The 25,205-nt window shown below is 43.1% G+C and overlaps 1 protein-coding gene across 4 annotated transcripts; it reads left to right on the forward strand.

Moving 5' to 3' along the window:
• Nucleotides 1-1,591: 1,591 nt before the first annotated feature.
• LOC118374493 (alanine aminotransferase 2-like) lies at nt 1,592-24,286 on the forward strand. Of its 4 annotated transcripts, none has more exons than XM_035760921.2 (11): nt 1,592-2,413; nt 14,956-15,045; nt 15,281-15,389; nt 15,625-15,758; nt 15,991-16,234; nt 16,984-17,063; nt 17,169-17,305; nt 17,465-17,639; nt 18,106-18,261; nt 20,400-20,512; nt 20,714-24,286. In XM_035760921.2, the coding sequence occupies exons 1-11, from the start codon at nt 2,054-2,056 to the stop codon at nt 20,802-20,804; spliced, it is 1,689 nt and encodes a 562-aa protein (XP_035616814.1). In that variant the 5' UTR covers nt 1,592-2,053; the 3' UTR covers nt 20,805-24,286. The 4 variants fall into 4 exon arrangements, with proteins under 4 accessions (XP_035616814.1, XP_035616815.1, XP_035616816.1 ...); XM_035760923.2 differs by lacking the exon at nt 1,592-2,413 and adding an exon at nt 4,834-4,863; XM_035760924.2 differs by lacking the exon at nt 1,592-2,413 and adding an exon at nt 7,779-7,820.
• The last annotated feature ends 919 nt before the right edge of the window (nt 24,287-25,205 follow it).

Genomic DNA, 25,205 nt, shown 5'->3' on the forward strand with positions numbered 1-25,205 from the left:
TTTTGTTGTCAGCACATTCAACTATGTAAAGAAAAAAGTATTTAATAAGAATATTTCATTCATTCAGATCTAGGATGTGTTATTTTAGTGTTCCCTTTATTTTTTTTCAGCAGTGTGTGTATGTGTGTATATATATCATGTCGAGTGCTTGAAACTTCATTGCTGTTACTGCGTCTATTTTCTTATGATCATAAATAGTTTTGACATAAACAATGTTTGTTTAAAATATTGTGTTTCAAAAACTCCTGTTTCTATTGAGTTACTGCTGATAGAGATTATGGGTTATTTTCACTGTGCTTATACATCTATGTGGATGAATGTAATCTACTTTTGAGTTGTCTGTGTTATTTATTTGTGTGCAATAGTGATAAATACTTATAACATGGCTAAGGTTGCCCCCTACTGGTAAAAGAAAACAACTTGTTGTTGACCATGGTGAGAAACCAGGACCAGGATTTGTGTGGACATTTTTAAAAGGAACTGAAATATTGACTAAACTGTGGTGTCACCAGATGCCTGACCACAGAGAAAATATTGATGAATGTTGGAAGTAAATAAAAACTGAATAGCTTTTATATGCTGTAGTGTCCTGAATTGCAACATCAACATCTAAAAACACAGCACAAGAGACATCTTTTCCATGGGTACCTGTTTTTGCATGGAAAACCATAGCCATTTTGGGTTATTGACTATTTTTAGACTTCCTATGGATGATGTTGAAAGTATCAATGGGAGTCTGAGACGATGTGGAAGAGGTTTTAGATTACGTAAACGGTTTGGTGTAGGAATCTAAAATGAATGTGCAGCTCAATCAAACTGGATCTTTTTTTATTTTTTTACTAGGCATGTTAGTTAAGAACAAATTCTTATTTTCAATGACGGCCTGGGAACAGTGGGTTAACTGCCTGTTCAGGGGCAGAACGACAGATTTGTACCTTGTCAGCTCGGGGATTTGAACTTGTAACCTTTCGGTTACTAGTCCAATGCTCTAACCACTAGGCAACCCTGCCGCCCCTACCCTGTTTCTCAGGTGTGCCAAAATCAAGTCAGGGTCAAATAGTTGGAACATCTGGCCCTACTTTCACACAATAGTTGATGATATGTCATAACTGTTTACTTTGGCTGCAACACTTTCAAGCATCGCTGATACAATGATGACCACATAGTTCAGGAGATTAAGTATGAGGAAGATGGTTTCCTATCCACTGTCACCATGCTCATCAACCCAATGATGTAATTAGGAAAATTGCACTAGGGGTAAGGCCTACTGAAAGTAGTCTATATGAGAGGTTATTTAGGAATGCTGTATCATTTGAATTTAGCATTTATGTTAAAGAACTGTCAGCTATAAATAAATCAACATCTACCTCAGTCATTCACACTAAAACTAGCCTGGTGTGAAGGGCCCTTAAAACTTCACCAGTTGAGCAAACCAGTTGAGCACAGTGCACATTTCGTGTAAATATGCTGCTGCTACAAGCAGTGGGAGAACGGCTTGAGTTCAATTAGGAGTTGCGCAAAATGTCTGCAGAATGGCCAGGTCAGCAGTCTCCTCCCAGTAGTCTAGAGTGCGCTGCCGGGTGTGTGTTAACAAACGAAAGAGAGGGAGTTCCATGGAAAGGGAGCAGGTTTGAAGCTGCGCCCGGTCTCCTCGCATTGGCTTATCGATTGTGTCTGTCGTCTCGGTAACCGGAGATCCGACCCTGACTGACAATTTATCCGTGCGTAGGCAAATTGGGATGCAGGTTGGATTCAACTCACAAAAGGGGTGTAATGGGGGTGTAATGTTACAATGTGTGCGGTGTGCAGAAGAGAAAAGAGTGTACCAACCTGTGAATAACGGGTGGGGAAACAGATATTCTATCACTTCCCCTGAATTAAAAAAATCTCACTTCATTCTATCGTAATTGCAAGGTTCAAAGCACTGGTTGACTTTTAAAAAAAACAACATTTTTTTAGCCAACTGCACAACAAACAGTTGTCTGTGTGTGTGCATTCATTGAGCGTAGAGGGATCGCAGCACTCCACAGCTAAAGAGATAGAATATTGTAACATGTCTGCTTGGCGCATAGGACAAATTTTACCATCCAGAAGCGTGAGCGTTTTGAAAGGTGGAAATGTATGGTTTTTCCGCGGCGGGGCGCAAGACCCCGCGGGGTACCTCGTCTCTGGGGTCCGCTCAATGCTGATTCCCTCTCAGCTGTCACCTTCCCTCCCCCAGAGTATAGCACTTTCAGGAGTCAGCGAACGGCGGCGTGGACTTGCCCAAGAGAAAATGACCGAGAATGGAGTGTTCTCCCGGGACAAGGTGTTGACCATCGACACCATGAACCCCACGGTGAAGAACGTCGAGTATGCGGTGCGCGGACCCATTGTACAGCGCGCCATGCAGATCGAGAAAGAGCTGAGAGAGGTATGCTTAAAATAAACGTTATTAATTCAATCGTATTGTGATTTAGACTACCCTACACGCAAATGATTAGTTTCTCTCAGTTCGAAATATATTGCAGTTTTCAAAGTGGGAAAGCAATTTCTGACACTGTCCCATGCTTTGTCAGTATTTCACCTAGACTCACTGCACCAGACTCACTGGCTCTGCTTTTCTGAAATTGCAACTGTAGCAGAGTGACAAGCTTGTTAAACTTGCGTAATATAGTTGACGAGACGATTTGATCCCTGTAAATGCCATAAGAAAGAAACAAGCAACTCTGAAGTTAAATTGAGACTGATTATTTAAATAATCAAACGCTGATTCCAAGCAGATTTGCATGTACAAATTATGTCCAGTACCTGTAAAAAGTTTGGACACACCTAATTATTCCATGGTTTTTCTTTATTTTTACGATTGTCTACATTGTAGAATAATAGTGAAGACATCAAAACTATGAAATAACACATATGGAATCATGTAGTAACAAGAAAAGTGTTAATTTGTGGATATGACCCATCAGTTGTGTTGTGACAAGGTAGGGGTGGTATACAGAAGATAGCCCTATTTGGTAACAGATCAAGTCCATATTATGGAAATAACAGCTCAAATAAGCAATGGGAAACAACAGTCTATCATTACATTAAGACATGAATCTCAGTCAATTTAGAACATTTCTATAACTTTGAAAGTTTCTTCAAGTGCAGTCAGAAAACCATCAAGTGCTATGATGAAACTGGCTCTCATGAGGACCACCACAGGAAAGAAAGACCAGAGTTACCTCTGCTGTAGAGGATACATTCATTAGAGTTAACTGCACCTCAGAAATTGCAGCCCAAATAAAATCCTTCACAAAGTTTAAGTCTCAACATCAACACATCTCAACATCAACTCTTCAGAGGAGACTGCGTGAATCAGGCCTTCATGGTTGAATTGCTGCAAAAAAACACTACTAATGGACACCAATAAGAAGAAGAGACTTGCTTGGGCCACGAAACATGACCAATGAACATTAGACCGGTGGAAATCTGTCCTTTGGTCTAACGAGTCCAAATTAGAGATTTTTGTTTCCAACCACACAGAGTAGGTAATCGGATGATTCCCACCATGAAATGTATGATTCCCACCGATGATTCCCACCGTGAAGCATGGAGTAGGAGGTGTGATGATGTGGGGGTGCTTTGCCGCAAGCAGAACAGTTGAAACTGGAGCAGCAGCACGGCCAGGTGGACTGGGGACAGCAAGGAGTCATCATGTCAGGTAGTCCTGAGGCATGGTCCTAGGGCTCAGGTCCTCCGAGAGAGAGAAAGTAAGAGAGAATTATAAGACAGGAGAAGTACTCCAGGTATAACAAACTGACCCTAGCCCTCAAACAAACTACTGCAGCATAAATACTGGAGGCTGAGACAGGAGGGGTCAGGAGACACTGTGGCCCCATCCTATGATACCCCCGGACAGGGCCAAACAGGAAGGATATAACCCCACCCACTTTGCCAAAGCACAGCCCCCACACCACTAGAGGGATATCTTCAACCACCAACTTACCATCCTGAGACAAGGCCGAGTATAGCCCACAAAGATCTCCGCCACGGTAAGGGCTATTTGACCAATAAGGAGAGTGATGGTCCTGCATCACCTGACCACAATCACCTGACCTCAACCCAATTGAGATGGTTTGGGATGAGTTGGACTGCAGAGTGAAGAAAAAGCAGCCATCAAGTGCTCAGCATATGTGGGAACTCCTTCAAGACTGTTGGAAGAGCCTTCCTCATATAGCTGGTTGAGAGAATGCCAAGAGTGTGCAAAGCTGTCATCAAGGCAAATGTGGTGGTTACTTTGAAGAATCTCAAATATAAAATGGTTACTACATGAGACAGAGGGTTACTACATGATATTGTTATTTCATAGTTTTGATGTCTTCACTCACTATTATTCTACAATGTAAAAAATAGTACAAATAAAGAAATACCCTTGAATGAGTAGGTGTGTCCAAACTTTTGACTGATACTGTATATCCCTGTACCAAGCTCGTTTGCCATCACTGCTTTGCCACAGATCTGTTATGACAACATTTGATCCATAGGCAAAATTTCCACAATATATACAGTTCTTCAGAAAGTATTCACACCCCTAGAGTTTTTCCATGTTGTGTTGTGTTAAAATGTGAGATTAAAATGGATTTAATTGTCATTTTTTTGTCAATGATCTACACAAAATACACTGTAATTTGAAAGTGGAAGAACAATTCTAATATTTGTAAAGAAATTATGAAAAATAAAACACAAATATATCTTCGTAAGTCGCTTTGGATAAAAGCGTCTGCTAAATGGCATATATTATTAATTAATATTATTCATGACATAAGTATTAACCTCCCTGAGTCAATACATGTTAGAATCACCTTTGGCAGCGATAACAGCTGTGAGCCTTTCTGGGTAAGTCTCTAAGAGCTTTGCACACCTGGATTGTACAATATTTGCGCATTCTTATTTTCAAAATTCTTCAATGCACCAATTTGTAAGTCGCTCTGGATAAGAGCGTCTGCTAAATGACTTAAATGTAAATGTAAATGTTGGTTATTGTTAATTGCTAGACAGCCATTTTCAAGTCTTGCCATAGATTTCCAAGCCGATTTATGTCAAAACTGTAACTAGGTCACTCAGGAACATTCAATGTCATCTTGGTTAGTAACTCCAGTGTAAACTTGGCCTTGTGTTTTAGGTTGCGCTTTGTATTCAGGACATAAAGTTAGTTACTATATATATATTGGTTGGGTGCCCACTGGAGGTCAGGGGGCCCCCAGATAGCATATGAACATGTTATGTCATTGCATATGTTATAAGCAATGTCAAAATGTACAGAATTGCAGGAAATGTAATTTAACTGTCGACTTGGCACTCCGGTACCGCTTGCCGTGTGGTAACAGAGAGAGCAGTCTATGACTTGGGTGGCTGGATTCACACACACTCACACATACTGTGGACACACTTTCACACTCTTCACATATGCTGCTGCTACTTTGTTTATTATATATCCTGATTGCCTAGTCACTTTTACCCCTACCTACATGTACATGTTACCTCAATTACCTCGACTAACCAGTGCCCCCGCACATTGACACGGTACCAGTACCCCCTGTATATAGCCTTGTTATTGTCATTTTATTGTATTCATTCTTTTACTTTAGTTTATTTAGTAAATATTTTCTTAACCAACAATGTAGTTTTAAGAAAATAAGAGTTTGTAAGTATACATTTCACGCTAAGGTTTACACCTGTTGTATTCAGCACGTGATAAATAAAATTTGATTTGATTAGAATTCCTGTTGAGTACCTTTTCTTTCACTGAGACCGGAAGCTCAATAATTACTCACAGGTAAAAATCTGTCATTCTGCCCTGAGCAAGGCAGTTAACCCACTGTTCCCTGGGTGCCGAAGAGGTGGACGATTATGGCAGCCCCCCGCACTAGAGGTCGACCGAATATGATTTTTCAACACCGATACCGATTATTGGAGGACAAAAAAAACCCGATACCGATTAATCGGACGATTACATTTTTTATTTATTTGTAATAATGACAATTACAACAATACTGAATGAACACTTATTTTAACTTAATATAATACATCAATAAAATAAATTTAGCCTCAAATAAATAATGAAACATGTTCAATATGGTCCTTCTGTAGCTCAGTTGGTAGAGCATGGCACTTGAAACGCCAGGGTAGTGGGTTCGATTCCTGGGACCACCCATACGTAGAATGTATGCACACATGACTGTAAGTCGCTTTGGATAAAAGCGTCTGCTAAATGGCATATATTATTATTATTATTATTCAATTTGGTTTAAATAATGCAAAAACAAAGTGTTGGAGAAGAAAGTAAAAGTGCAATATGTGCCATGTAAGAAAGCTAACATTTAAGTTCCTTGCTCAGAACATGAGAACATATGAAAGCTGCTGGTTCCTTTTAACATGAGTCTTCAATATTCCCAGGTAAGAAGTTTTAGGTTGTAGTTATTATAGGAATTATAGGACTATTTCCCTCTATACCATTTGTATTTCATTAACCTTTGACTATTGGATTTTCTTATAGGCACTTTAGTATTGCCAGTGTAACAGTATAGCTTCCGTCCCTCTCCTCGCTCCTACCTGGGCTCGAACCAGGAACACAACGACATGCAGAGCAAGGGAAACAACCACTCCAAGTCTCAGAGCGAGTGACGTTTGAAATGTTATTAGCGCACACCCCGCTAACTAGCTAGCCATTTCACATCGGTTACACCAGCCTAATCTCGGGAGTTGATAGGCTTGAAGTCATAAACAGCTGCTGGCAAACGCTGTTGGTAAAGCTGCTGGCAAAGTGCTGTTTGAATGAATGCTTATGAGCCTGCTGCTGCCTACCATTGTTCAGTCAGTCAGACTGCTCTATAAAATCATAGACTTAATTATAACATAACACACAGAAATACGAGTTTTAGGTCATTGATATGGTTGAATCCAGAAACTATCATCTCGAAAACAAGACGTTTATTCTTTCAGTGAAAAACGGAACCGTTCTGTATTTTTTCTAACGGGTGGCATCCATACGTCTAAATATTCCTGTTACATTGCACAACCTTCAATGTTATGTCATAAATATGTAAAATTCTGGCAAATTAGGTGCCTCAAACTGTTGCATATACACTGACTGCGTGCAATGAACGCAAGAGAAGTGACACAATTTCACCTGGTTAACATTGCCTGCTAACCTGGATTTCTTTTAGCTAAATATGCAGGTTTAAAAATATATACTTCTGTGTATTGATTTTAAGAAAGTCTGTCGTTCTGCCCCTGAACGAGGCAGTTAACCCACCGTTCCTAGGCCGTCATTGAAAATAAGAATGTGTTCTTAACTGACTTGCCTAGTTAAATAAAGATGAACTAAAGGTGTAATAAAAAAATAAAAAATAAAAAAATCGGCCAAATCAGTGTCCAAAAATACCGATTTCCGATTGTTATGAAAACTTGAAATCGGGCCTAATTAATCGGCCATTCCGATTAATCGGTCAACCTCTACCCCGCACCTCTCTGATTCAGAGGTGTTAGGTTAACTGCAGTAAACACATTTCAGTTGAATGCATTCAGTTGTACAACTGACTAGGTATCCCCCTTTCCCTTTCTCTTTCCATTTCACTTGGATAAATCACATTTTGATCTTGTGAATCCCATTTGTGTGTAGCCTTGTACTAGTTGTGCAATAACTGCTTTACAGTGACTTTAGCAACTCTTGTCATGTGCTTGCACTTCCCTTTGCCCTCCAGCCTAACTGTTCATAAAAATCTTGACTTTTTGGGTGCATTTGCTCACACACCCAGTGTGTCATCCTCCTGCCAAAGTCCACTACCTTGAAGGTTAGTTGACATTTTTTCAGGTTTGTTGAGCCTTCTGTTGGTCATCTGTTGATTTTGAAGGCAGGCAGATTGACTCTCACCTCTGTCTCTGTATCTCCCTCACCCTCTCTCTCTCTCTCCTTCACCCTTTGCCTATCTCTCTCTCTCTCTCCCTCAAACTCTGTCTCTCTCTCCCTCTGTCTCTGTCTCTCTCTCCCTCACCCTCTGTCTCTGTCTCTCTCTCTCCCTCACCCGTTGTCTCTCTCTCTCTCTCCCTCAAACTCTGTCTCTCTCTCCCTCTGTCTCTGTCTCTCTCACCCTCTGTCTCTGTGTCTCTCTCACCCTCTGTCTGTCTCTCTCTCTCTCTCTCTCTCTCCCTCACCCTCTGTCTCTCTCTCTCTCCCTCACCCTTTGCCTCTCTCTCTCCCTCAAATTCTGTCTCTCTCTCCCTCACCCTCTGTCTCTGTCTCTCTCTCTCCCTCACCCTTTGTCTCTCTCTCTCTCTCTCTCTCCCTCAAACGCTGTCTCTCTCTCCCTCTGTCTCTCTCTCTCTCTCCCTCTGTCTCTGTGTCCATCTCCCTCTGTCTCTGTGTCTCTCTCTCCCTCACCCTCTGTCTCTGTGTCTCTCTCTCTCCCTCACCCTTTGTCTCTCTCTCTCTCCCTCAAACTCTGTCTCTCTCTCCCTCTGTCTCTCTCTCTCTCCCTCTGTCTCTGTGTCTCTCTCCCTCTGTCTCTGTGTCTCTCTCTCCCTCACCCTCCATGTCTCTCTCTCCCACACCCTCTGTCTCTGTGTCTCTCCCTCCTTCACCCTCTGTCTCTGTGTCTCTCCCTCCTTCACCCTCTGTCTCTGTCTCTCCCTCCTTCACCCTCTGTCTCTGTGTCTCTCTCTCCTTCACCCTCTGTCTCTGTGTCTCTCTCTCCTTCACCCTCTGTCTCTGTGTCTCTCCCTCACCCTCTGTCTCTGTGTCTTTCTCTCCCTCACCCTCTGTGTCTATCTCCTTCACCCTCTGTCTCTGTGTCTCTCTCTCCCTCGCCCTGTGTCTCTGTCTCTCTCTCCCTCGCCCTCTGTCTCTGTGTCTCTCTCTCCCTCGCCCTCTGTCTCTGTGTCTCTCCCTCACATCTGTCTCTGTGTCTCTCTCTCCCTCTGTCTCTGTGTCTCTCTCTCCCTCGCCCTCTACCTCTGTGTCTCTCTCTCCCTCGCCCTCTGTCTCTGTGTCTCTCCCTCACCCTCCGTCTCTGTGTCTCTCTCTCCCTCGCCCTCTACCTCTGTGTCTCTCTCTCCCTCTGTGTCTCTCTCGCCCTTGTCACTGTTTGTTCTCTGTTATACAGTATCAGAGTTATTCTCTGAGCTGAGAAAGATTCAGGTCAAAGTCCACAAGTCAAACAGAAAACTGAGAGATTCAGTTCAGTCTGTGGTCTGTTTTTACATCAGCTCTATTTAAACGTCTGACCTCACAATGTTGTACAGTATGTCATCTATCATCAGAGGTCAGAGGTCAAATCCTCACTTTACCCCAGACCAATACCACTGTCTCCTTTAAAAGCAATAACTCATCACTCGTATAGCCCCCCTGCAGTCCTGTGACATTTGTTATGTGAAATGGGTGAATGATCTAGACCAGAGATGGGAAACACTGATGGGGGGTGGTAGCCACAAACAAATCTGAACTCATCATGAGGGGCTTTAGTTGCTCATGGGTCTGTGTACCCACATCCATACCCACACATGCAGTCGGAGCCGGCCTCAGCCTTTTGGGGGCCCTTAGTAAAATGTTTTACAGAAATGTTCCTGCAATTCTACAACTTCTGCCATAGGGTGGAGAGACATGTTAGCCTTTTTAATATGAGAAATGGTTTTAATATGATATCTGATTGAGAATGACACACAAAATCAATGGGGGCCCCTCGGTCGGTAATCTACTTCTGTAACTGATGTGAAATGGCTAGCAAGTTAGCGGGATGCGCGCTAATAGCGTTTCAATCGGTGACATCACTCGATCTGAGATCTTGAAGTAGTTGTTCCCCTTGCTCTGCAAGGGCCGCGGCTTTTGTGGAGCGATGGGTAACGATGCTTCGGAGGGTGGCTGTTGTCGATGTGTGCAGAGGGTCCCTGGTTCAAGCACAGGTAGGGGCGAGGAGAGGGACGGAAGCTATACTGTTTCACTTGCTCCATAAAGATCCGATAATACCCCATGCGTAATCCTTACCTACCCCATGTGTAATCCTTACCTACCCCATCCCCTCTTGCTTTCAGGGGTTGGCATGGAAACCCGGAGATAGTTTACTGATTCCAGTGTAGTGTGCAAAGTGGCCCAATCTGAGTGCTATTTCTAGGAAAAAGATTGAAGTGTCTCTGTGTTTGTGAGAGAGAGAGGTACACTCTCTATCTGCGTAGGGGGGTGGAGGGACTGCCATATGGTCTATGGTGACCTTTGCCAGACGGCCCAATGGCTTTACCAAAATGCAAAATGTAATCTTCATGGATTTTCTCTTTTATTTGTTCTGACTCATCCTCAATCACCCCAGGCAACCAGGCAACCTGGCTTTGGGGCAGGTTGGTCATTCAGGACCCTACCTGGCTTTGGGGCAGGTTGGTCATTCAGGAGCCTACCTGGCTTTGGGGCAGGTTGGTCATTCAGGACCCTACCTGGCTTTGGGGCAGGTTGGTCATTCAGGAACCTACCTGTCTTTGGGGCAGGCTGGTCATTCAGGAGTCGACCTGGCTTTGGAGCAGGTTGGTCATTCAGGAGCCTACCTGGCTTTGGGGTAGGTTGGTCATTCAGGAGTCTACCTGGCTTTGGGGCAGGTTGGTCATTCAGGAGCCTACCTGGCTTTGGGGCAGGTTAGTCATTCAGGAGTCTACCTGGCTTTGGGGCAGGTTGGTAATTCAGGAGCCTACCTGGCTTTGGGGCAGGTTGGTCATTCAGGAACCTACCTGGCTTTAGGGCAGGTTGGTCATTCAGGAGCCTACATGGCTTTGGGGCAGGTTGGTCATTCAGGAGCCTACCTGGCTTTGGGGCAGGTTGGTCCTTCAGAAGACTACCTGGCTTTGGGGCAGGTTGGTCATTCAGGAGCCTACCTGGCTTTGGGGCAGGTTGGTCATTCAGGAGCCTACCTGGGTTTGGGGCAGGTTGGTCATTCAGGACCTGGCTTTGGGGCAGGTTGGTCATTCAGGAGTCTACCTGGCTTTGGGGCAGGTTGGTCATTCAGGAGCCTACCTGGCTTTGGGGCAGGTTGGTCATTCAGGACCTGGCTTTGGGGCAGGTTGGTCATTCAGGAGTCTACCTGGCTTTGGGGCAGGTTGGTCATTCAGTAGCCTACCTGGCTTTGGGGCAGGATGGTCATTCAGTAGCCTACCTGGCTTTGGGGCAGGTTGGTCATTCAGTAACCTACCTGGCTTTGGGGCAGGATGGTCATTCAGTAGCCTACCTGGCTTTGGGGCAGGTTGGTCATTCAGTAGCCTACCTGGCTTTGGGGCAGGATGGTCATTCAGTAGCCTACCTGGCTTTGGGGCAGGATGGTCATTCAGGAGCCTACCTGGCTTTGGGGCAGGTTGGTCATTCAGGAACCTACCTAGCTTTGGTGCAGGATGGTCATTCAGTAGCCTACCTGGCTTTGGGGCAGGATGGTCATTCAGTAGCCTACCTGGCTTTGGGGCAGGATGGTCATTCAGTAGCCTACCTGGCTTTGGGGCAGGATGGTCATTCAGTAGCCTACCTCAGGGGTTTCCCAATAAGTTATTACATCGTTATGTCATACTGAGCACCTAGAAATAGAAACAATGTTTCTGTTTCGTTATGTATGGGGACATCCAAATATCCAACTAACATACAAACCATGTGCTGTATCAGGTGTAATCTGTAGACTCTTCCAAGTATAGCTGGGCCAAACTAGTCTTGTCTTTTGTAACTAAGAATACCTGCTTTTTAAACTGAGTTCTGGTGAGTGTTAGGCTTGTATGTGAAAACAGTGCACAAAGCTTACATTCACTTGCTTGCCTTTATCTAAACTAGGTAAGGAAAGAACACACACTTTCAACAAAATACATTTAGTCTTTCTCTGCTCTCTCTCTATCCTCTTTTCACCCTGTCTCTATGTTGTCTTACTAACATACAAACCTTTTTTGAGGGCTCAGAGGAACTGCAGTGTTTCAGATGCAGATAAAGTGCAGGAAAATGTTCTGATACCTGAGACGACTTAAATATTCATCATTAGTTAATTCCCCTCTTAGCCAAGCAGAAAGAGAAAAAACAGTGTGCGTACAACAACGTCACATCAACAAATCTGTTGTCTACTTTGGTGGTCATTGCTGGTTCAGCTGGCCCAATTAGATTGGATAAAGTCTCCGGTGAGTAGAACAACAGCGGGCCTGCTTTGCTTCCCACTGAGTTTGAATGAGTTCCACTTGAGGCCACCAACCGCTGTCTATCTTGTTATATAGGGTGTCAAATACCAAACATCTGGACACTCACTGAGGAGTCTGTGTTCTTGGCCAGTTCAGTTCCATCATCCATCAAGGCCAGTTTGATACGTTCAACTGCTTGACATATTGTTCTCCGTTACTGTATTCTGAGAGAAGTAGCTAAGTAGTTGCATTTTATTAACCTATAAGGACAGAGAAAATGGTACAGACAGCTACCCCCTGTTTCTATTGGCTTATAAGGACATAATGTCACCACACTCCCAAAAAACCTCCCCAAATTCAGCTTTTACCGTTCTCCATGTCTCTTTTGAGTCTATTTTTTAAAAACTCTGCAGTTGACACCTGCTTTACTACTTAACGTCTGTATGTTTCTACAGCTGGAGTCTAGCTGATGCAACACTTGACAAGGCTTTCAGGCAGCCTGGGAATGTGTGTCTCTTTTTGTTTTCCAGATAGCATTTTCTCTGCTTTAATATACACTGAGTGTACAAAACATTATGAACACCTGTTCTTTCCGTGATATAGACTGACCAGGGGAATCCAGGTGAAAGCTATGAACCCTTATTGATGTCACTAATTAAATTCACTTAAATCAGTGTAGATGAAGGTAAGGAGACAGGTTAAAGAAGGATTTTCAAGCCTTTAGACAACGGAGACATTGATTATGTATGTTTACCTTTCAGAGGGTGAATAGTCAAGACAAAAGATTTAAGTGCCTATAAATGGGGTATGGTAGTAGGTGCCAGGTGCTCCAGTTTGAGTGAACACTGCTGGGTTTTTCACGCTCAACAGTTCCTGTGTGTATCATGAATGATCCACTACCCAAAGGACATCCAGCCAACTTGACACAACTGTGGGAAGCATTGGAGTCAACATGGGCCAGCATCCCTGTGGAACGCTTTCGACACCTTGTAGAGTCCATGCCCCGACACATTGAGGCTGTTATGAGGGCAAAAGGTGGTGCAACTCAAAATTAGGACAGTGTTCTTAATGTTTTGTACACTCAAGGTGAGTCTTGTTTTGACTCCCTCCACCCTGCTTCCAAACACATGTAGACGCACATTACGTGGTATGCATTTGTAGGTAGGTGTGTCTTATCTTATCATTTGCAAACCCTGCCTCCCTTTACACATTACACCTTCACAAGGCAAAAGACTATACCTGATGTTTGCATAAGACTATACCTGATGTTTGCATAAGACTATACCTGATGTTTGCAAAAGACTATACCTGATGTTTGCATAAGACTATACCTGATGTTTGCATAAGACTATACCTGATGTTTGCAAAAGACTATACCTGATGTTTGCATAAGACTATACCTGATGTTTGCATAAGACTACACCTGATGTTTGCAAAAGACTATACCTGATGTTTGCAAAAGACTATACCTGATGTTTGCATAAGACTATACCTGATGTTTGCATAAGACTATACCTGATGTTTGCAAAAGACTATACCTGATGTTTGCATAAGACTATACCTGATGTTTGCAAAAGACTATACCTGATGTTTGCATAAGACTATACCTGATGTTTGCATAAGACTATACCTGATGTTTGCAAAAGACTATACCTGATGTTTGCAAAAGACTATACCTGATGTTTGCATAAGACTATACCTGATGTTTGCATAAGACTATACCTGATGTTTGCAAAAGACTATACCTGATGTTTGCAAAAGACTATACCTGATGTTTGCATAAGACTATACCTGATGTTTGCAAAAGACTATACCTGATGTTTGCATAAGACTATACCTGATGTTTGCATAAGACTATACAGTACCTGATGTTTGCAAAAGACTATACCTGATGTTTGCAAAAGACTATACCTGATGTTTGCATAAGACTATACCTGATGTTTGCAAAAGACTATACCTGATGTTTGCAAAAGACTATACCTGATGTTTGCAAAAGACTATACCTGATGTTTGCAAAAGACTATACCTGATGTTTGCAAAAGACTATACCTGATGTTTGCAAAAGACTATACCTGATGTTTGCAAAAGACTATACCTGATGTTTGCATAAGACTATACCTGATGTTTGCAAAAGACTATACCTGATGTTTGCATAAGACTATACCTGATGTTTGCATAAGACTATACCTGATGTTTGCATAAGACTATACCTGATTTTGTGTTTGTGCTTGAGAGTTGAATAAGTAAAAACACTTGGTAAAGAAAATTATAAAGAGCTGTTTGGCTGTTACTAAGGGTTGTCTATTTTAGTGCATTTGCTATCGACTAACATTGTTTGAGAGAGAGAGAGAGAGCGAGAGAGAGGTTGGGAGAGGAGAGGAGGGAGGGAGAGAAAGAACGAGACACTGTGTGAGAGGGAGGGAGAAAGAGAGTGAGACAGAAAGAGAAATATAGCTGACGCCAATGCCAAGCCTTTTCCAGAGCTCTTGTTTGTTCTCCTGATAGCATGACTACAGTAGATGGGCACCGTTAGCTTTACCTGAGGTAGTGGAGACATCTGAGATTAGAGCCGTGGCTGGAGTCTAGGAGGACGTGACCTCATACTCATGTCTTAGTTATAGAGGGACACACTCAAATTAAGTAGTTATAAATGGTTAAGTATGAGTTTATAGGTTTATAAAGAATAAGGTAACGTAATGGTCTGCATTTCTGCACTGCACACCCCTGGGATCCAGCAAATCCTTCATCGAATCTCTTTCTTCCTTGCCCTAGTCGTTTCATCGTTTTGTGTCTTGTTTCTGTGTCCTGAAGGGAGTGAAGAAGCCGTTCACTGAGGTCATCAAGGCCAACATCGGTGACGCCCATGCCATGGGCCAGCAGCCAATCACCTTCTTCCGACAGGTCTGCTTTTATTCCCTAAGTTCCAAACCATTTATTTAATACCTCAGTTCTCTTTTTGATTACAGGATGTCTTTCATTCTCCTTTATCATTTGAAACCGTTCTGTCTAAGGCAAAAACACATTGTGACCTTTTCATGCAGATTCATGTGGTGTTTCATGCAGATTTGTGTACATTATTCAGCATCAACTTCTGCCTATTCCTCACCTTACTCTCTGTCCTCCCTTCCTCCTCAAGGTCTTGGCACTCTGCTCCTATCCGGAACTATTGAATGAAAACATGTTTCCAGAGGATGCCAAAAACAGAGCACAACGCATTCTGCAGGCTTGTGGAGGTGGTAGTGTGGGTATGTTGTTCATGCACTGGATGGAATGTATATTGTAAGGATGTAAGTTCAAATCTAATTATGTTTTGGCCAATAGGCCTGTGTTAGCCTTTTGGTGACCACATAAACAATGAAATGACCTCCAACTCCGGTCCTGGAGCACTGTAGTGTATTGAGTTCTCTCTCTCTCTCTCTCTCTCTCTCTCTCTCTCTCTCTCTCTCTCTCTCTCTCTCTCTCTCTCTCTCTCTCTCTCAGGTGCATACAGTGCCAGCCAGGGAATAGACTGTGTGCGGCAGGACGTGGCTCGCTACATCGAGCGTCGGGACGGGGGTGTACCCTGTGACCCAGACAATGTCTACCTCACCACCGGCGCCAGCGACGGCATCGTAGTAAGAACTCAATACAAAATCAAATAATTGTGTTTTAAAGTAACATTCTCACTGCAGATAAAGAGGAAGGTGTAAGGAGAGCTTTGAGGATTATAGGCTTGAGGTGCACCTATCAGTCGGTCTATCTCCCAGCAACTTTATCACCTATTATTCTTGATTGATTGATTGATTGCATGAATTACCTACCATTTGCTTACCAACTCACTCCCTTCTCGTCTCCCGTCTTTCCTAGACCATGCTGAAACTATTGGTGTGTGGTGAGGGTGCATCGAGGACAGGGGTGATGATCTCCATCCCTCAGTACCCTCTGTACTCGGCTGCCCTGGCTGAGCTGGGCGCTGTACAGGTCAACTACTACCTGAACGAGGAGAAGTGCTGGAGCATGGACCTTAGTGAGCTAGAGAGCTCCCTAGCGGAGGCCAGGAAGCACTGCAACCCCAAAGCCCTCTGCATCATCAACCCTGGTAACCCCACTGGTAAGTAGCCAAGCTTAACGGGGGGTTGAACTTCCTGATTTAGCCTTGGTTTCAATTCTCCTCATTAAGAAATGCGACTGAGAACGAGATTTGAGTCTTGAAGACGTGCTTTGATGTGGGTGTCTCTCTTGTGTGTTCAAACATTAGAAGTGTATGTATTTTTGCTCTGCCAAAACAGTTACACTCACCCTTCTAGATAACTTGCAACTTTCTAAACAGTTCTTGTGTCTGTTCTTGCGTTATTGTAAGGGTTTTCCTGTGGTGAAGGAGAAGCGGACCAAAATGCAGCGTGGTGGTTATTCATGTTCTTTAATAAAGGAACTAGACATGAAATAACTAACAAAACAATAAATGTGCGAAAACCTAAACAGTCCTATCTGGTGCAAACACAGAGACAGGAACAATCACCCACAAACACACAGTGAAACCCAGGCTACCTAAGTATGATTCTTAATCAGAGACAACTAATGACACCTGCCTCTGATTGAGAACCATACTAGGCCGAAACATAGAAAAACAAACAGACTGCCCACCCAACTCATGCCCTGACCCTACTAAATAAATACAAAACAAAGGAAATAAAGGTCAGAACGTGACAGTTATTCCTAATTATCTTGCAAAATATCAGTTTTCCTCCCAGTCATGACACTAGATGGCGCCAGAGGACAAAGATCGCACTTGGACAGAAGCCAAAATGCCCAGTTCTACTAATATGATTCTGAACCTTTCCCTCTCCAACTCTGTGATAGGTCAGGTCCAGAGCAGACAGTGTATTGAGGACGTGATCCGATTCGCTGCTAAAGAGCGACTCTTCCTGATGGCTGATGAGGTAAACCAATCAGACCTTTTTGTCATCCTCCTCATAAACATAATTTCACCTCTACATTCATCTCTTACCCCCTGACATCCCTCTCTCTCTGTCCCTCTCCTCCAGGTGTACCAGGATAATGTGTATGCGGAGGGTTGCCAGTTCCATTCCTTTAAGAAGGTGCTTTTTGAGTTGGGACCAGAGTACTCTGACAATGTAGAACTGGCGTCCTTCCACTCCACCTCCAAGTGCTACATGGGAGAGTAAGATCATTCTCATTACTTTAACATGACCTGAAATATCAACCATTATATGACCTTACTACTTCAACCAATATAGAAATAGGGAGACCTGTAGATATGGTGCAGTTGTGTCTTGCCTTCTGAGTCTCTGGTTTCTCTCTCTCTTCTCCTGCCTGCTAGGTGTGGTTTCCGTGGGGGTTACATGGAGGTGATTAATATGGACGCGGAGGTGCAGGCCCAGCTCTCTAAGCTGGTGTCGGTCAGACTGTGTCCCCCCATCCCTGGTCAGGCTCTGATGGACCTGGTGGTCAACTCTCCCCAGCCTGGAGAACCTTCCCACATCACCTTCATGAAGGTAATGATATATGGTCATTAAGCAGACATTGACTTAAATGACATACCAGACTGTCAACACTGACAGGGACACACATTCAATATATACTTAGTATACAAAACATTAAGAACACTGGCTCTTTCCCTGACATAGACTGACCAGGTGAATCCAGGTGAAAGCTAGGATTATTGATGCCACTTGTTAAATCCACTTCAATCAGTGTAGATGAAGGGGAGGAGACATGTTAAAGAAGCATGTTTAAGCCTTGAGACAATTGATACATGGATTGTGTATGTGTGCCACACACACCCACGCGCACGCACGCACGCACGCACGCACGCACGCACGCACGCACGCACGCACGCACACACACACACACACACACACACACACACACACACACACACACACACACACACACACACACACACACACACACACACACACACACACACACACACACACACACACTCTTCTCCATGTCCAGGAGCGCACAGCCACCCTCAGTCTCCTGGCAGAGAAGGCTAAACTGACAGAGCAGATTCTGAACACAGTACCTGGGATCACCTGTAACCCTGTTCAGGGAGCCATGTACTCATTCCCTAACATCAGCCTGCCAGAGAAATCCATCAAAGAAGCTAAGGTCAGTTAATACCACTATAATTTACCAGGGCCCCCTTTGTGGGGTTAGCCCTGTATACACATGAATAAACAACAATTACACTATATATATTATATATACATCAATTACCCAATTATTCATATGGTTGCAAAACACAATCATATGAAACAAACACATTCTTCAGTAGATGTACAACACAGCAGCTCTGGTGTTGAGGACTGAAATACTAATCCAGGAAATTAGAAAATGATAATTATGGAGTTTATGGTCCGATCACCTGTTGAAATAAATACACCAATTAAGTTGATATATTTGATTGTGAGATGCGTTTCCTGTATACAGTACAGTACCAGTCAAAAGTTTGGACACCCCTACCTACTCATTCAAGGGTTTTTCATTATTTGTACTCTTTTCTACATTGTAGAATAATAGTGAAGACATGAAAACTATGAAAGAACACATATGGAATCATGTAGCAACCAAACAAGTGTTAAACAAATCAACATATATGTAATATTTTAGATTCTTCAAAGTAGTCATCCTTTGCCTTAAGGACAGCTCTGCACACTCTTGGCATTCTCTCAAACAGCTACACGTGGAATGCTTTTCCAACCGTCTTGAAGGAGTTCCCACATATGCTGAGCACTTGTTGGCTGCTTTTCATTCACTCTGCAGTCCAACTCATCTCAAACGGGGTGAGGTCAGGTGATTATGGAGGCCAGGTCATCTGATCCAGATCTTCACTCTCCTTGGTCAAATAGCCCTTAATTTTTTATTTATTTTAATTTTACCTTTATTTAACCAGGCAAGTCAGTTAAGAACATATTCTTATTTTCAATGACGGCCTGGGAACAGTGGGTTAACTGCCTGTTCAGGGGCAGAACCTTGTCAGAACCTTGTCAGCTCGGGGGTTTGAACTCGCAACCTTCCGGTTACTAGTCCAACGCTCTAACCACTAGGCTACGCTGCCGCCCCAGCCTGGAGGTGTGTTGGGTCATTGTCCTGTTGAAAAACAAATGATAGTCCCACTAAGCGCAAACCAGATGGGATGGTGTATCACTACAGAATGCTGTGAATTCTAAATACATCATAGACAGTGTCACCAGCAAAGCACCCCCACACCATCACTCCTCTATGCTTCACGGTGGGAACCACACATGCGGAGATCATCCGTTCACCTACTTTGCGTCTCACAAAGAGACAACGGTTGTAACCAAAAATTTCCAATTTGGACTTGTCAGACCAAAGGACAGATTTCCACCGGTCTAATGTTCATTGCTGGTGTTTCTTGGCTCAAGCAAGTCTCTTCTTCTTATTGGTGTCCTTTAGTAGTGGTTTCTTTGCAGCAATTCGACTATGAAGTCCTGATTCCTGCAGTTTCCTCTGAACAGTTGATGTTGAGATGTGTCTGTTACTTGATCTCTGGGCAGCATTTATTTGAGCTGAAATTTCTGGGGCTGGTAACTCTAATGAACTTATCCTCTGCAGCAGAGGTAACTCTGGGTCTTTCTTTCCTGTGGCAGTCCTCATGAGAACCAGTTTCATCATAGCGCTTGATGGGTTTTGCGATTGCACTTGAAGAAACTTTCAAAGTTCTTGAAATGTTCCGGATTGACTGACCTTCATGTCTTAAAGTAATGATATATTGTTGTTTCTCTTTGCTTATTTGAGCTGTTCTTGCCATAATATGGACTTGGTATTTTACCAAATAGGGGTATCTTCTGTATACCACCCCTACCTTGTCACAACACAACTGATGGGTCATATCCATTAAGGAGGAAAGAAATTCCACAAATGAACTTTTAACAAGGCACACCTGTTAATTGAAATACATTCCAGGTGACTACCTCATGAAGCTGGTTGAGAGATTGCCAAGAGTGTGCAAAGCTGTCTTCAAGGCAAATGGTGGCTACTTTGATGAATCTCAAATCTCAAATATACTGTATTTTGAATTGTTTAACACTTTTTTGTTTACTACATGATTCCATGTGTTTTTTCATAGTTTTGATGTCTTCACTATTATTCTACAATGTAGAAAATAGTCTAAATAAAGAAAAACCCCTGAATGAGTAGGTGTGTCCAAACTTTTGACCGATACTGTATGTGTCATCCCACTGTAATACCTCTTTTCCTCTTTGTCTCTCTCTCTCTCCCCCCAGGCGCTTGGCCAGGCTCCAGACATGTTCTACTGTATGAAGCTGTTGGAGGAGACTGGCATCTGTCTGGTCCCAGGAAGTGGCTTCGGACAGAAGGACGGCACCTACCACTTCAGGTCTGGACAACCCAGTTTACTCAAACATTTTACCACAGCCTTTCACATCCTTAGATAGGCATATCAAAAAGGGAAATTATACCCAACAAGGTAGAAATGTATGCAACAGAAAAATAGTGTATATGGCCTTTAGTTTCCAATGCCCTGCATTTCGTTCAAAGTTCCCTTTCTCTCTCTCTCTTCCTCTTTCCCTCGTTCCAGGATGACCATTCTGCCACCCACAGAAAAGCTGAAGATCTTACTGGCTAAAGTAAAAGAGTTCCACCAGAAATTCACTCAGCAGTACTCTTAACTATCTTCCTTAACTTCCTAACTTTCACCCAATCAGAAGAGAATAGCACACTGAACACTATGCGCAGTCTACCAGCCAACCTCACAGAATTTCTGTCACTAAGTGCCTACTGTGTTAGTGACTCTGTCGCCAGTCACCTTGATCATGCACTTTAGCCCCTTAGCCTACAAGATTCCAATAAATGGTGGACTCCGACTGTACATGTAAAACTGTAGTGATTATGAACACCCGGGATATTGGGAGATGTAGTTTTTAGAAATCAGAACAAGAGCTGTAGTTTTTTGGGACATATCAAATTCAGTTCAATCTGGCATACCTGATCAAATGTATATTAATTGTCATCTCAGTTGTGTTTTGTGTGTGTGCGTGCGTGTGTGTGGGAAAGAGGTTATGTGTCCTTGATTACAAGTCAAGGCCAGTATGATGGTACAGTAGTGCTGTATGAAATGAAGAAACTGAAAGCACTAGTACATTATTTCCAAACTCTGTAGAAATGATTTTGTCAGTATTGTAGACAAAGGCACAGGGAAGTATTGTATATTCTAGAAGCTTTCACAATGATTTTAAATTGAAAGATGATTTTATTATATTGAAAATCTCCATCATATAGTCTTTTATAATCATAGTTTCAGTTTGGCCCTTTTTTGTGTGTACATTTTCACCATTGTACATTCTATATAGCAAACTAATGGAAAAACCTGGACAAAGAAAAGACAGCAGGGAGAAGAATTTTGAATAGCAGGAGTATGAAATTCAAGGTTAGTGCGATTCTTTTTTTTAAATGCAGTCAGGGATTTTCTGAATTATGAAGACAACAGCCGTGCATGACAATTATCATGGGAGTGAGTGAGGAGGTTCCTGAACAAACACACACACACTCCCTTCGGAGAGGCTGTAAGTCCACCTGTCTGTCCCCTGCAGAGTCTGTCAGATCTAGAGGATAAAAGCACATCATGTTCCACAACTACCTACATTACATGGTACATAACAACCACCGTACAATACACCAGCCAGCACCACCTTACAACCATACATCCAACCCCTCCTCTCCAGCCGTACAGACAGCCCTCCTGAGCCCCCATACCTATACCTTTTAGTCTGTAAAGATTTTTCTCTCTACAGGGGCTGCCAGCCTTCATTATCCATGACAAAGCACAGCCCCTTTCTTAATTAACCACCTTTTAGTATTTCTATATCCCTTACAATCCCCCCTCACAGCCCTTACAATCTCCCCTCACAGCCCTTACATCTCCTCACAGCCCTTACAATCTTTCCTCACAGCCCTTATATCTCCTCTCACAGCCCTTAAAATCTCCCATCACAGCCCTTACATCTCCTCTCACAGCCCTTACAATCTTCCCTCAGCCCTCACATGTGCCCTTATAATCTCCCCTCCCAGCCCTTACAATCTCAACTCACAGCCCTTACATCTCCTCTCACAGCCCTTACAATCTCCCCTCAAAGCCCTTATAATCTCCCCTCACAATCTCCCCTCACAGCCCTTACATCCCACCTCACAGCCCTTACATCTCCTGTCACAGCCCTTACAATCTTCCCTCACAGCCCTTACATCTCCTCTCACAGCCCTTGCAATCTTCCATCAGCCCTTACAATCGCCCCTCACAGCCCTTACAATCTCACCTCACAGCCCTTACATCTCCTCTCACAGCCCTAACATCTCCCCTCACAGCCCTTACAATCTCCCCTTACATCTCCTCTCACAGCCCTTACAATGTCCCCTCACAGCCCTTACAATCTCACCTCACAGCCCTTACAATCTCACCTCACAGCCCTTATAATCTCCCCTCACAATCTCCCCTCACAGCCCTTACATCCCACCTCACAGCCCTTACATCTCCTGTCACAGCCCTTACAATCTTCCCTCACAGCCCTTACATCTCCTCTCACAGCCCTTGCAATCTTCCATCAGCCCTTACATCTGCCCTTACAATCTCCCCTTACAGCCCTTACAATCTCACCTCACAGCCCTTACATCTCCTCTCACAGCCCTAACATCTCCCCTCACAGCCCTTACAATATCCCCTTACATCTCCTCTCACAGCCCTTACAATGTCCCCTCACAGCCCTTACAATCTCACCTCACAGCCCTTACAATCTCACCTCACAGCCCTTACATCTCCCCTCACAGCCCCTACAATCTCCCCTCACAGTCCTTACAATCTCCCCTCACAGCCCTTACATCTCCCCTCACGATCTCCCCTCACAGCCCTTACATCCCACCGCACAGCCCTTACATCTCCTCTCACAGCCCTTACATCTCCCCTCACAGCCCTTACAATCTCCCCTCACAGCCCTTACAATCTCCCCTCACAGCCCTTACAATCTCCCCTCACAGCCCCTCACAGTTCTCACTGATTTAATTGGGTGCGCTTGTTTTACACAGTCACCGTTCTACATCTTCGTTCCCTGAGAGACAGCAAAAATGTTCTCTTTGTCATGATAGTGGTAACTCCTCTTTCGGATAATAATTCAGATATGAATGATATTCAAGTGGGTGAATAAGTGATTGAAACAATCAAGCCAACAAGATTGAAACAAATCATTTGAGAGAGTGAGACTGAGGGGGACCATCTGTCCAGAAAGCCTTTTCTCCGTGTCCAGCAGATGTCCTGATATTGGATGGTATTTAGCTACATGGTATTAACTCACAAGTGGAGAAATGGGGTGTCAACAACATACTAGTACTATTGTTCAAATATGACAAATTCAGATAAGGATTGATTCCCAGTGGATATTCTGACCCTTATATCTGACCATAACCTACTTTGCCATACTATCTACATGTATAATTTTGAATATTAACATGTAATAACCATGTAATAATGTTAATTTACAGATGAACTTCAAAACATTTTCACAACCACTACCAAACTATTTTATATAGCAATACAAAATTACAGAAATCTCTATATTGCAGGCTCATGAACACAAGAAAACACAAGCTTAACTAGCAATTGTCTCATGATGACACTGTATCGGTTTCTCTGCCTCTACTACTACAGACCTGGCCCAATCTATGATTTCCTCTCCTTTCACTGCATGTTGTCATTTTAGTGCAATTAAAGTGCTGCTAAGATATGTGCTTCCTGTTGCATTGTGGGAACTCAGATCAACTGTTGGACCGAACACTCATCTTCAATCAGGGACTCCATTGTTTTCGTACATGCTTATTCAAGGTCATGTGCGACAGATGATAGTGTAGTTTGCTAAGCGTGACTACTGTCAGAGCTGGGACCAAACCAAATGCAGACACCACTCATGTTGCAATCAGAGAGGGTGTGGTGGAGCGATTACTGAACTGAACTGAAGTTTAATGACTTGAAGAGTGAATGAGAGGGGAAAGCAATTAACTTCTGATTGTGATTTGTGTTTTTCCTGTAATTGTTGTGTACTGTATGTATTCTCTCTCTCTCTCTCTCTCTCTCTCTCTCTCTCTCTCTCTCTCTCTCTCTCTCTCTCTCTCTCTCAAAACATAGTAAACAAAAATCTGGGACACTCAAATTAGTATGATATGTTACGTTTGGTATGGCATGTATTCATTTGTGGACGTCCATGATGTTACGAATTACAATTTGAATGATATTTTACAAATTGCAATTCCTACGTTATGTTGCAAATTTGCTATACGAATGATTAGATAAGAATTCCAATTTGTTGTGGCTAACATTAGCTAGGTGGCTAATGCTAACGTTAGCTAGATGGCTAAGGTTTTTTAAATGTTTAAATTTTACCTTTATTTAACTAGACAAGTCAGTTAAAAAAAAAAATCTTATTTTCAATGACAGCTTATGAACAGTGGGTTAACTGCCTGTTCAAGGGCAGAACAACAGATTTGTACCTTGTCAGCTCGGGGGTTTTGAACTTGCAACCTTCCGGTTACTAGTCCAACACTCTAACCACTAGGCTACCCTGCCACCCCTTAAGGGTTAAGGTTAGGGTTAGGAGTTAATGGAAGGGTTAGCTAATATGCAAAGTAGATAAAAAGTAGTTGAAAGGTTTCCAATTAGTTGCTAGACGTTCGCGCTATACCTCTACACATCCACCACGACCAACCACACTTTTTTTTTCTTAAATAACCTTATTGTCTTATCTAACCACTTGCTTTTTTCCTCCTCTCCTTTCACACTCATTCATAAACCTCTACCATCACACGTTAACATGATAGCCCAATGACTCTGCATTTTTGAATAACACATGTATTATTCTACCTAATCTACTTATCATTCTATAATTCCTATCATTCTACCTAATAAAATGGGTATACAAATATAAAGTGTGAGAGTGCTAGTGGAGATTGGTGGGAGGTGATCTATCTTTTTCTGATCAGGTTTCTCTGTCACTCCAGCAGCACCTCAGAACCTCTCGCAGTCAGAGTAATTA

The sequence above is a fragment of the Oncorhynchus keta genome, chromosome 23 (genome assembly GCF_023373465.1).
Source record: "Oncorhynchus keta strain PuntledgeMale-10-30-2019 chromosome 23, Oket_V2, whole genome shotgun sequence".
Classification (NCBI taxonomy): Eukaryota; Metazoa; Chordata; class Actinopteri; order Salmoniformes; family Salmonidae; genus Oncorhynchus; species Oncorhynchus keta.